General features: G+C 37.6%; 1 protein-coding gene and 1 long non-coding RNA gene across 40 annotated transcripts in view; both read right to left on the reverse strand.

Moving 5' to 3' along the window:
* Window positions 1-13461, reverse strand: part of EIF4G3 (eukaryotic translation initiation factor 4 gamma 3) — a 318997-nt gene that overhangs the window by 201143 nt on the left and 104393 nt on the right. For 36 of the 39 annotated variants that reach the window (XM_045475993.1, XM_045475992.1, XM_045475990.1 and 33 more), the window contains one exon: window positions 893-1021. The exons of the other annotated variants lie outside the window; for them this stretch is intronic. Coding sequence is in view for 8 of the 36 variants with exons in the window: in XM_045475978.1 (XP_045331934.1) it covers window positions 893-1021 (129 nt within the window). In the remaining 28 variants the exon portion in view is untranslated. The remainder of the gene's footprint in view (window positions 1-892; window positions 1022-13461) is intronic. 39 annotated transcript variants of the gene reach the window in all.
* On the reverse strand, window positions 2996-5623 carry LOC123597334. Its single transcript, XR_006712085.1, has 3 exons — window positions 5509-5623; window positions 4191-4192; window positions 2996-3106 (listed from the first exon to the last, which is right to left on the reverse strand). It is a non-coding gene; the product is annotated as an uncharacterized LOC123597334 (long non-coding RNA).

Raw genomic sequence — 13461 nt, forward strand, 5'->3', positions numbered from 1 at the left:
CCCCGCGTTGGGCTCTGGGCTGATGGCTCAGAGCCTGGAGCCTGCTTCCGATTCTGTGTCTCCCTCTCTCTCTGCCCCTCCCCCATTCATGCTCTGTCTCTCTCTGTCTCAAAAATAAATAAACGTTAAAAAAAAAATTAAAAAAAAAAATAAAAGGGGCAGTTATGTATAAACACTGACAGTCTGAAATGGCATGGGTCAAATGGCCTGACCCTCTCCACATTCCACGAAGACACGTCATAATTCTAGCATGCTCTTCACCATAAGGAGCCCAAAACAAGCATGTAATGGTGGACTGGTACAAGCTAATCAATATCTTGAAAAATAGCTTAAAATGCGGGTGATCCACAGTGACTTTTTACAACAGTGTTTCAATGTCCCCGCACCTGCTAATTGGAAATACACTATGGAGTTCACTAATAGTTCAACCTAATTTTAAGCCTAAGACAGTCCAATAACCTATTTATGAACTCAAAAACCAACAAAGAAGCCCACCACAATTACTCAAGAGGTAAAAACACCCAACATTTTTTTTGTAAGTAGAAAATAACCATCACCACTCCATCAAAAGGAGAAGAAGGAAGACTAGATTGCAGACTGAAAAGCAAAAAAGTGCTTTGTGTGGTTTTTAATGGACTTTAGAATCATACTCTAATTTCTTGAACAACACAAAGGAAAACTAAATATCACTGACAGTTCCTTTTGAATGACTCCATAATGAAACTGTATTAAAATTGTCAGTAGCCACAATAATGAGAGGTATATCTAAAAATATTAAAACAAATTACTCTTCAAGTAATATTGTATGTTACTGCTCAGAAGTTCGCCTTAAAAAAACAGAAACACTACTTTTATATGGAAATTTCCTTAAAAATAAAGAAGTTTATCTTACTTGAGAGAGTCCAGGGGACGATGCATGTCCCGGGGGCGTTGCCGCAAGATTTGGGTGCCCCTTGTTTATTTCATGTGCTGAATAAGGGGAAGGGGTCGGGGGTCCCGGTTGTCTTGCTACTTGTGTTACCTGTGAGGAAATCAATATTTAGTAAGAGCTTTATATTAGTAACTCAATCTTAATAAATACAGCTGAACTGGTTAATTTTTAAAACTGAACTGTCTCATAATTTATACTAAAATAAGTGCCAGACTGACTAAAGGCTTAAAATTTCAAAATGAAGCAATAAAATGCTTGGGGAGGTGGGGGGGTGGGGAAGCATGACTATTACCATCAGTTTGACAAAAGATTCTTGAAGCACAATCTAAAACCAAACCTTAAAGGCAAAATTATGCTAAATGCAAGAAGGTACATTTGAAACTAAATATTGTTTAGTTTTAATATAATGCCACTTCTAGGACATTTTGTAAAAGAAACAAAAAAAGAAAAATGATTGCAAGGGGAAGTGGATGACTACAGAACGGACACAGAAGATTTCTGAAGTGAAATAACTGTTCTGTATCTTGACTGTAGTGGGGATTACATGTCTCTCTGTGTTCGTCAAAACTCACAAAACTGCACACTATAAGGTGAATTTTACATTATGTAAATTATACCTCAAATCTGAACCAAAAATGGGGCAAATTATTTATAGAGTATACTCTCATCTTTTTTTTTTTTTTATTTTTGGATTTTGGCTTTCGTATTAAAGTTTATTCATTTATTTTGAGAGAATCACAGACAGTGTGAGTGGGGGAGGGGCAGAGGGAGAAGAAGACAGAGAATACCAAGCAGGCTCCATACTGTCATTGAGAAGCCCAATGTGAGCCTTGAACTCATGAAACAATGAGATCGTGACCTGAGCTAAAACCAAGGGTAGGATGTTTAACCAAGTGAGCCACTCAGGCAACCCATCTCATTTTTGTTTTTAAAACAGTACAGCTAAATAAACATGTAAAGTCACATGTTTGCATATTTCTATATGTATATCTAAGCCTACAATCTATGTCTACATATATGTGTATATATGAAATACCCATGCATTTACACATACTCGCAGGTATATATGACCTATTAAAAAGATGTGCAATGACTTACACCAAGATCTGAACAGAAAGCGTTACAAATATTTTTTTTCTCATTTTCATTTTCTAATATAGTTCAATAATCATGAACTTGTACAGAAAAATAATTAGCATATGTTTCTATGTAAACAAAAACTACATTCTTCCACTTTTTCCTGGTAATAAACTGCCCATTAGCCAATGATGATGGATATAAAACTACATTACCCAGGCCCCTTTCCAATGTCCAACAATGAATCCCAGCCAGCTACTCTCAATCACAATCTAACCCAGACTAGCACTGACTGAAAGTTTGGCAAACCTCCATGAATGGGGGCAAATTTTATAGTCATCGAATATGAAAGAATCCATTCTCCTTAAGGTGAAGTCCTCAAATGGGGGGGGGGGGGGGGGGAGGGGCATGAAAGCTTTTACAATCTAGTAGAAACTACAGACCTCTCCTAGAATCATATTTTTAAAATATTTATTCAATTATTTTGAGAGAGAGAGAGGGAGTGCATGCAAGTGGGGGAAGGTAGAGAGGGAGAGGGAGAGAGAGAATTCCAAGCAGGTTTCATGCTGTCACTGCAGAGCCTAATGCAGGGCTTGATCTAACAAACCATGGGTTCATGACCTGAACCAAAATCAAGAGATGGATACTTATCTGACTGAGCCACCCAAGTGCCCCTAGAATCATATATTTTTTTTAATTTTTAAAAAATTTATTTATTTTGAGCTGGGGCGGGGGGGGGCGGGAACCTGTGGGCAGAGAGAGAGGGAGACAGAGAATCCCAAGCAGGTTCTCCCCAAGTCAATGCACAGAGTTCAATGCAGGGCTCAAACTCACAAAACGGTGAGATCATAACCTGACCCAGAATCAAGAGTTGAACACTTGAGCCACCCAGGAACACTGGAATCATATTTTTAAATGCATAAAATATATAGGATTATGATAAAACCAATTATATTGAAATATATATATGAAAATATAAAGATAAGTTTGCGATATAGTAATATATGTTCTTTGTAATATATTAAAAAATAAAAACTAATTATAGATATTGCCTGCATCCATAATTCAAAGAAATTGTAACATTCAATTAGATATTTTCTCCTTCCAAGTCTCAGATTCCCTGATTTCTCTCACAGTTAAGAACTCTTGGGGCGCCTGGGTGGCTTGGTCGGTTAAAGCGTCCAACTTCGGCTCAGGTCATGATCTCACGGTCCATGAGTTCAAGCCCTGCGTCGGGCTCTGTGCTGACAGCTCAGAGCCTGGAGCCTGTTTCAGATTCTGTGTCTCCCTCTCTCTCTGCCCCTCCCCTGTTCATGCTCTGTCTCTCTCTGTTTCAAAAATAAATAAACGTTTAAAAAAAAAAAAAAAAAAAGAAGTCTCTCCAGATAGAAAGGAAAGTGGTTTCCAAATGATACTAACTTTTCCTGGAATTCCCTCAGTCAGAAGCTCTGAAGAAAGTCTACTCCCTGGTAACCCAACTTTAGAATTCCTTATGTCTACGTAAAACAGCTTTAAAACCTGACTGACCCCAATGCTGAAATAAAATGGATTCACAGAGAACTAACTAGAGGCAAAAAGCTTACAGGCTAAATAAAAGAGATATGAGTGATGCTAAAATGTGACGAAAGTTTAAGACTTAAAATAACTGTTAATTTTTCTTGTTACAGCTTTATGATTTTCTTCAAAATGTTCTTTCCACTTCTGACTGAAAATTACATTTATAAGGGAATGAAGTTTACTGTGAAATGCTATAGCAATTATAAATCTCGCGAAAATTATTCAAAGGGTAAAAACTGGATTACTATTTAAACATCTACTTTAGAAAACCAGTAACTAGAAATGATGAGTTCCTGCAAGCAAATTTCTCCCTGACAAGGCTTTGTAAATGTATACTCTTATTTCACATGGTTGAGAAGAAGTTATTTTAATATCTGGCTAAAATAAGATATCAAAATGGATTTTTAAAAATTTTTAATGTTTAGTTTTGAATTTTTTAATTTTTTAAAAATTTATTTCTTTTTGAGAGAGACAGAGACAGAGCACAAGTTGGGGAGGGGCACAGAGAGAGAGGGAGACACAGAATCTGAAGCAGGCCCCAGGCTCTGAGCTGTCAGCACAGAGCCTGATATGGGGCTCGAAATCACGAACCACAAGATAAATGACCCAATCCAAAGTTGGACACAACTGACTGAGCACCCCAGGGGCCCCTATATTGTTATCATGAGAAATTTACACAATGAGAATAGCAAATATCTCTTTTGGGTGTTTGGTCCAAGAACTGATTCCTAAGTTATGGTTTTTAGCTATAGTTAGATAAAACTAGTCAGCAATATTTTAAAGGAAGACAACGACCATAATACAGAATTGAATTAAAATATTTATATTTTTGTAAAATAAACAAGTTGTGATTTATTCATCATATCGTACATTCTTTCTAATATTTGGACCTCTAATAACTTAATAAGAATAAAGAACGGAAAAATAAATGTAAAACATCAGTAAAGTCAGGAGTTTCCCTACTCTGAGTTACTTCTGCAAATGCACAATCAAATCCCAAATATTCTGTACTAACACTAGGAGATCATTCACCTCCTCTATCACCAAGGAATTTTATTTTTCAAATTAATCTGGAAAATCTTCCCCCCAAAAGCTATTAACACAGTTATGATGGGTTTGCTACAAAACAGTAACCTGGATATTTGTCTACTTTGCCAAAACATCTGAAAAAGCCACTGGTGTGCATACATTTAGAAGACCTTGCTGCATACTTAACCTCTAAAACATCAGATTATGAAGTTGAAAATAAGTAGCTCTTTGATGAGCACTAGATGTTACATAGGGTTGAATCACTCTATTGTACATAATAAACTAATATCAGACTGTATGTTACCTAACTGGAATTTAAATGAAAACTTTTTTTTTTTTAATTTTTTTTTTTCAACGTTTATTTATTTTTGGGAGAGAGACAGAGCATGAACGGGGGAGGGGCAGAGAGAGAGGGAGACACAGAACCGGAAACAGGCTCCAGGCTCTGAGCCATCATCCCAGAGCCTGACGCGGGGCTCGAACTCACGGACCGCGAGATCGTGACCTGGCTGAAGTCGGACGCTTAACCGACTGCGCCACCCAGGCGCCCCTAAATGAAAACTTTTTAAAACTTAAAAAAAAAAAAAAATTCACACAATGAAATAAAGTGATAGCAAAGAAGTTAGCTATATAAAATCCATGTAAGGTAAATTCTCCAATCCATCCTGATAAAACAACCAAAGATTAAATTTACTGAAGATAATAAATCATTAACAATACAGGAAATGTAAAAATAAATTATTGTTGATTAAGAATAAATAAATATAAGGGCGCCTGGGTGGCTTGGTCATTAAGCGTCCTATTCTTGACTTTGGCTCAGGTCATCATCTCGTGGTTCGTGGGTTCAAGTACCACATCAGGATCTGAGCTGACAGCTCAGAGCCTGCTTGGGATTCTGTCTCCCTCTCACTGACCCTTCCTTCTCACACCAGCGCATGCGGGCACGTGCACTCTCACGCTCTCTGAAAAATATGTAAATTAACATTAAAAAACCCACCCTGGGTGGTTATTTAAAAATAAATAAATAAATATAAGTAAATATTTTTAAATATTACTTCATGTATATCATAACAAAAGTAAAATTTACAGGGGCACCTGGGTGGTTCAGTTCATTAAGCATCCGACTTCAGTTCAGGTCATGATCTCACGGTTCATGAGTTTAAGCCCCATGTCGGGCACTGTGCTAAAAGCTTAAAGCTTACAGTCTGCTTCGGATACTGTCTCTTCCTCTCACTGCCTCACCCCCACTTGTGTTCTGTCTGTTGCTCAAAAATAAATGAACTTAAAAAAAAGTAATAAAGAAAGTAAAATTTACAAAAAACAAAAAACAAAAAAACGAAAAAGCTTTACCCCACTATCAGAAGGCAACAGGACATAGGTACTGTGAAGGAGTTTACCTTGCTTCCAAAACTACAGAACGATGAGTCACAACTGCCTTAAAACCATGCCCAAAAAATGATTCCAGTTTGGGACACATATTCTAAAGAAAAAAAATCTCACTTCAAAAATTAGGAACATAAAGATATATTCAGGGGCACCTGGGTGGCTCAGTAGGGTAAGCATCCAACTCTTGATTTTGGCTTAGGTCATGATCTCACGGTATGTGGGTTCAAACCCCACATCAGGCTCTGCATTGTCAGTGCAGGGACTACTTGGGATTCTCTCTCTCCTCCTCCCCTGCTCGTGTTCACTCTCTCTCTCAAAAATAAACATTAAAAAAAATTTTTTTACAAAGATATCCAAGAGCACTACAAAGAGCAAAAAAGGCAGAAACAGCAAATAATGGGAAAATAAAGTAACATAAGTAAACAAAGGACATAAAAAATATATAAATTTGGGCTGTTATCAATAGAAATTGATATGTTAAATACCCAGGAATAAAAAAGAAAAACATACACTATTCGGAACTGTAAAGAAATTCTTCTATATACTAACAAAGATGGGGAAAAAAACACATCAATGATTTCAGATAAAGGTTAGTGTTCATATGGTTCGTTTTTCCCTGAAAACTCTTGAGTGTGCTTTTTTAAGAGTACTGTATCAGCCAATAAAATACAAATGTTTGAGAGAAGAAGAAAATGCATTTTGCCAAAGCCGTAAGTATTATGCTATTACTACATTAAAAATTTCCTTATATGGGAATGCAAGCTGGTAGAGCCACTCTGGAAAACAGTATGGAGGTTCCTCAAAAAACTAAAAACAGAACTACCCTACGACCCAGCAATTGCACTACTAGGCATTTATCCACGGGATACAGGTGTGCTGTTTCGAAGGGATACGTGCACCCCCATGTTTATAGCAGCGCTATCGACAATAGCCAAAGTATGGAAAGAGCCCAAATGTCCATCGATGGATGAATGGATAAAGATGTGGTGTGTGTATACATATGTTATTCGGCAGTCAAAAAGAACGACATCTTGCCATTTGCAACTACGTGGATGGAGCTGGAGGGTATTATGCTAAGTGAAATTAGTCAGAGAAAGACAAAAATCATATGACTTCACTCATGTGAAGACTTTAAGAGACAAAACAGATGAACACAAGGGAAGGGAAACAAAAAGAATATAAAAACAAGGAGGGGAACAAAACAGAAGAGACTCATAAATATGGAGAACAAACTGAGGGTTACTGGAGGGGTGTGGGGGGGGATGGGCTAAATGGATAAGAAATGGGCATTAAGAAATCATTGTTGCACTATATGCTAATTGGGATGTAAATTTTAAAAAATTAAAAATAAAATTAAAAAAAATTTTCCTTATAAAGCAAGCACCAATGAAAAACAACCTTCATAGGCAAATACCCCTAAGGTGTATATCCTCTGCCATTCTTAAACAGCTAAGCCAAACTGCAGGAATCCTTCAGTACTGTATTTTGGCACTCCCTCCCAAAATTGGATGTTTCTACTAATAAAAGCAAGCCAAAGAAAATAAATCTGTATAAAAGTAATAGGAGAGGGGTAGTGGCTGGTTCACAGCGCTGGCATGTCTCAGCCCATGGGTAGGAGTGAAGGACCAGAGAGGAGGTCCTAGGGACCTGGGGAGGGGAGGACAGGAACAAGCAGGGCAGGGTGACCAGGCTGCCAGTGTGTTCAGAGAGCACAGAAGCCATCTCAGGTCCCAGCCTAAAACCCTCCAGGGTCTGTGGTCTGCAGAAGGGCCCCCTCTGAGGAACCTCTAAAGGAAATAAAAATGTTCACACAGGCAGGCATTATCTACAAATAAGGAAGTAAAAAGGACAACTGACTGAATTTTGGAGGATAACAAATCACCCCCAACTCCCCACCAGAAAAAATTTAAACTAATGCTGTGGACTCCTTCGATGGTTTGCCTCTGAGAGAAACCTTCAAAAAAAAAAAAAAAAAAAAAAAAAAGGAAGGAAGGAGGAAGGAAGGTAATAGGAAAAGCACAAAAATCATATCCTTCTAAACAATTTTTCCTAGAAACAAGCTGCTATATGCAATAAATCTCTGACCTGCAATTACAACTCTATTTAACGGAAAAAGACTGTTATTATAAGTGTCATACTGCATTACAGGCTATGTTTGCTTTTACCATATTACAGAGTTTAGTATCTTTGCAAGGAAGAAGGTATACCAGCTTCAATTAAAAATTGTACCAGACAGGGCACCTGCATGGCTCAGTTGGTTAAGTGTCTAACACCTGGTTTGGGTTCAGGCCATGATCTGATGGTTCATGAGATCTAGCCCCACTTTGGGCTCTGTGCTGACAGCCAGAGCCTGCTTGGGATTCTCATTCTCTCCCTGTCTCTGCTCCTCTCCTGCTCGTGCGCACATGTGTGCTCTCTATCAAAATACATACATACATACATACATACATAAATAAATAAAGTTATTCAAGATGTAAGCAATTAACACAACCCCAACCCAAGGAAATGGCACAAGACTAATGAAGTTGTTGGGGTTAAAAACTAAAGTTACATAAAACTTTGAATACTTCTTTCAAAATATTCCTAAATTAAGGATTATTGAACCTTCTAATCTCTGGCTAAAGTTTCTTCTCTCTGGCTAAATTATCCCATTTCAGACCTTATTGTTAAACTCCATGTCCTTCAAAGGTAAAGGGAAGTTTTTACAGAATGAAAAAAAAAGTTTCCCCATTATTTCAAACATATTACTACCATCTCAATTATGGATGCAGGAAAGACAGGTATAAAATAGCTGATTATGACAAATACTTAACCAATCCCAAAGCTAAAATGATTGTCTTTCACATAATATTAATCCTAAGCAAAATTAATCAAGAATTTCTTCAAGTGCAGTGTGTGTACTGAAGTTTAAAAGGTATTAAAACAAGGGGGCGTCTGGGTGGCTCAGTCAGTTGAGCGTCTGGCTTCGGCTCAGGTCATGATCTCTCAGTTTGTGAGTTCAAGCCCCGTGTCGGGCTCTGTGCTGACAGCTCGGAGCCTGGAGCCTGTTTTGAATTCTGTGTCTCCCTTTCTCTCTCCTCCTCCCCTGCTTGTGCTCTCTCTCTCTCTCAAAAATAAATAAACATTAAAAGGTAACAATAAGCTCAATAAGCTTTTGTAATTTTTTTTACAGATACAGTATTTTTGCATTGGCAATAATGTGGAGGTCCTTGAATTCTCACCCATTTGCTGGTGAAAATGTACATTTGTACAACCACTTTGGGACAGGCTACGGTAACCATGAAAACAGGCACACCCTGTGCCGCGACTCCCCCATTCCTACCTATACCTCTATGAGACAAAGGACAACGTGTGACAAGGTACACGTACAAAACTGTTCATGGTCGTACTGCTGTTAGTAACCCAAACTGGTAAATAACACACTGTGGGTTAACAGAAGAATGAAATCAATAAGGCAATATTTCCCTATGTAGAATTCAATGAAAAACTAAAGCAACTCACTACAATCTGAATGATTCTCATTAACACAGAAGAACATTCACAAAATGATTCCCAAAGAGTTTCAAAACAGAAAACATTTGACTAAATTAGTTTAGAAATGCATAAATGGATGGCAAAACTGTCAATAAAAGCAGGGAAATTTTTAAGGCAGATACATTACTTTGGGAAGACAGGGAGTTGTGAACAGGAAGGGCTACATACTATTTCCTTTACTTGGGAGGTGATACACAATTTCTGCTGTAAAATGATTTTAGTTTTTAGTTTTCTGCACTTTTACACATGTAAATTTTAATCCCCTACCATTCTCTAAAAAAAGATTAGAGACAAAAAACAAGCAAACTACCCAAGGACTGGAGTAATATATTAGTTAAGTTAGCATTACTTATGTGGCTGTTACAGAGTAGAAAGTATATGGAAAAAAATAGTATTGGCACAAGACAGGAAAACTCTAGAACTATGACCCAGTGAAACCTTCAGCTCGCTAGTGAATTTCCATTCAAGATTTCTACCTTAAAAAAGTTTCCTATAAAAACGGATATATCGACTATGCTGCACAATATGAATCAAAGGATCTTTTGAAAAGTTATAGGTAAACGATAACGATCATGCAAACTAAGATTAGTCAGTAAGTTTATGAAGTTTATTTAGTGCTAAATCACCTGACGTGATAAAATATTCTGGCCAATTAAGAGCTATCAAACATAATCTACAATTTTCAAATAATAATTAAAATATAGAAACAATTAGGGGTGCCTGGCTGGCTCAGTCATTTAAGCATCTGACTTCAGGTCAGGTCATGATCTCACAGTTCGGGAGTTCAAGCCCCATATCGGGCTCTGTACTGACAGCTCTCTCAAAGATAAATACACATTAAAAAGAATTTTTTTTTGGTTTAGAATATAGAAAACAGTTAACATTTCCTAAACGTGATCATTCTTTTATGTCCCCAGAGTGGAAATACCATGCAGGAAATACATAGGGGGTGGGGGGTGCGTGGGGCAAGGTATAAGCAAGCAATAGGGAATAGAGACTATGGAGAACTAGAGAGAAAACCCACCCTTCAAAGGGTAACAGCCACACAGACATTCAGCTGTAGCCAAAGTGCAGCCATTCAGGAATTCCAGATAAGTAGTGTTCTATCTTCCACGTTTTCAAGAGAAACCAAAGATAAGGAGTTTTACATGAACTTTTCCTGATTTCCGAAACATTGTGCAAACCAAATAAAGCACATCTACACATTAAGTACAGAGGCAAACAGTGTGTGACTCTGGCTCTAGGGGTACCCTCATGATCATCACCAAATATAAACTTTCTATTTTAAGGAAGCACTCACACAGAGAGACTTGTGACTGGATTCTAGACAGGCATTGACTGCATACAGATATATTGTTAAATGTCATACACACATATATAAGACACTGTGTTTTTTATTTACTGCATATATATAAATGCCTAATATATAATATAAGCAATAAAACACACTGCTTAAAAACCATAGTAATTAAATCTTTATTAAAAGGGTTAGAAAGGAAAACTCCAAGAATCCTATCAAGTCATGTTAATGTTTTCAACAACAATTCATCTAAAGAAAAAGAGCACACAGTTTATGTCTGAAAAGCGATCCTAACTTTTTTATACTAAGATAAAGTTTATTCACTGAAGTCCTCTAAAATCATTCCAACAGCTGTAACGCCCACATGGAAATGAGCAAGTTCAATCAGGGGTAGACTGGAAAGATTCCAAAGCTTTCCTTAATTGGCTACTTTCAATAACATGATCCTCTAGCAGCTGAATGGGTAAGTAGTTTTCCCCCTTACTTTTTCATATCATCCTAGTATTTCCTTCAAATCATTTATTTCCCACTATCTCCAAGTATTTATTTATTATGGATACTGGGAAATAAAAGCTGGCCTACTCAACTTAAAAGGAGCACTAGAGTAGATACTGGAAAACCTTATTTAGTATTATGACACTTTTCAACTTCTCTCTGACATTATCACCACCAAAGCCCACCCACCATTAAGAAAGAAAGAGAGCTGGGGTGCCTGGGAGGCTCAAGTCAGTTAAGCGTCCGACTTGGGCTCAGGTCATGATCTCAGGGTTCATGTGTTTGAGCCCCAGGCAGAGTTCTGTACTGACAGCTCAGAGCATGGAGTCTGCTTCAGATTTTGTGTCTCCCTCTCTCTCTGCTCCTCCCCAACTTGCAATCTGTCTCTCTCTCACAAATGAATAAACATTTTAAAAATTAAAAAAAGAAAGAAAAGAAAAGAAAAAAGAAAAAGAAAAGAGAGTGTAGGGGCACCTGGGTGGATCAGATGGTTGAGACTCCAACTACTGGTTTCGGCTTGGGTCATGATCTTGCAGTTTTGTGGGTTCAGGCCCTACATCGAGCTCTGTGCTGGTCTGTCCCTCCCCCACTCGTACTCTGTCTCTCTCAAAATAAATATAAATAAACTTTAAAAAAGGAAGGCAGGAAGGCAGGCAGGCAGGCGGGCAAGGAAGAAAAAGTAAATGACCGTCTTCTCAGCTACACCCAGAGGTTGAACCATACGAAATTTCAGATATTCAAGTATTTCTGACATTTTTTTTTTAATTTTTTTTTTCAACGTTTATTTATTTTTGGGACAGAGAGAGACAGAGCATGAACGGGGGAGGGGCAGAGAGAGAGGGAGACACAGAATTGGAAACAGGCTCCAGGCCCTGAGCCATCAGCCCAGAGCCCGACGCGGGGCTCGAACTCACGGACCGCGAGATCGTGACCTGGCTGAAGTCGGACGCTTAACCGACTGCGCCACCCAGGCGCCCCATTTCTGACATTTTAAAAGAAGCCAATTTTATATGATTCAAGTTATACTTAAATATTGAAGCAGACATATGTTGTCATAGGCAGTTCTACCATAGACTTAAAACAGTAGGTGGGTGGAGGCATTACTGTGAGACAGAAAGGATTAGAGGGAGAACAGTGCAGAAAAAAGTAAGTTTCAGATGCCTATTAGACATCCCATTGTAAGGGATTCATACTCAGTTGAGTATATGAATCTAAGCTCGAGAGAGGAGTCAGGGCTAAGGAGGATAAATTTAGAGGTAGGTTCATCATCAAAGTTCCAGACAGTCTCTAAGCTAAGTATAAAACTAGCAAATGAAAAGATGAAAAAATTAGAAATTTATAACCTGGGGAGGCAAAAACCAAAGCAAAAATTTATTTCTGGACCAATTTGGTAGTGTTAATTAGTACATACACAAGAAGTGGTCACTTTCCCCATGGAATCAACATGGTTTATTTATCTGCTTATAATTTTAAAAGAAAAACCAAGCTTCTCATAGAATAAATCAGTAATAAACTAAAATTTAAAAAAATCAGAACCTCAAAGGCAAAAAAGGTGACGGACACAATTTCAGCTGTCCTAGGATCAGTAAGGATCTAGGATCGCAGGAAAGAGAAAACAGCAACAGATTTTTTTTTTAGGTTGGCTCAGTATTTTTTAATTGAGGTATAATAGACATAAAACAATTTTTTTTCAAAAATATTGGGTCTGCTGGTGTTAGAACAGAATATAAAGGACAGGAGACATACCACACAGTAATTGTAATACAAACCAATTTGATACGATTCCTAATTTTACCTCCTTTGTAATACAGTCAACACTAAGCTTCAAAGTTGTATTAGCCACTGTATTAAGCTACAAAGAAAGATAAAATAACCCTTATTCTAAAGTAGCTCAAACAGAAAGAAGTCACGGGTAAATAAACGAATCATGTGATAAATGCTATTTGATGTATATTTAAAGTATTACTGAAAACCAGAAGTAACCAGGGCTGAAACTCTGGAAAGGTTTGGTGACATCTGAGTGGCACCCTGTGAACTAAAAAGCTTCAGTTCAGACCAAGAATTAAAGACAGTATATTGAAAAGAAAATTAATGGGTATAGAGGTAAGAAGGTAAAACATGTCCCACAAACAGGCAAGGGTTCTCTTTGGGA

The sequence above is a fragment of the Leopardus geoffroyi genome, chromosome C1, assembly GCF_018350155.1.
Source record: "Leopardus geoffroyi isolate Oge1 chromosome C1, O.geoffroyi_Oge1_pat1.0, whole genome shotgun sequence".
In the NCBI taxonomy this organism is placed as follows: Eukaryota; Metazoa; Chordata; class Mammalia; order Carnivora; family Felidae; genus Leopardus; species Leopardus geoffroyi.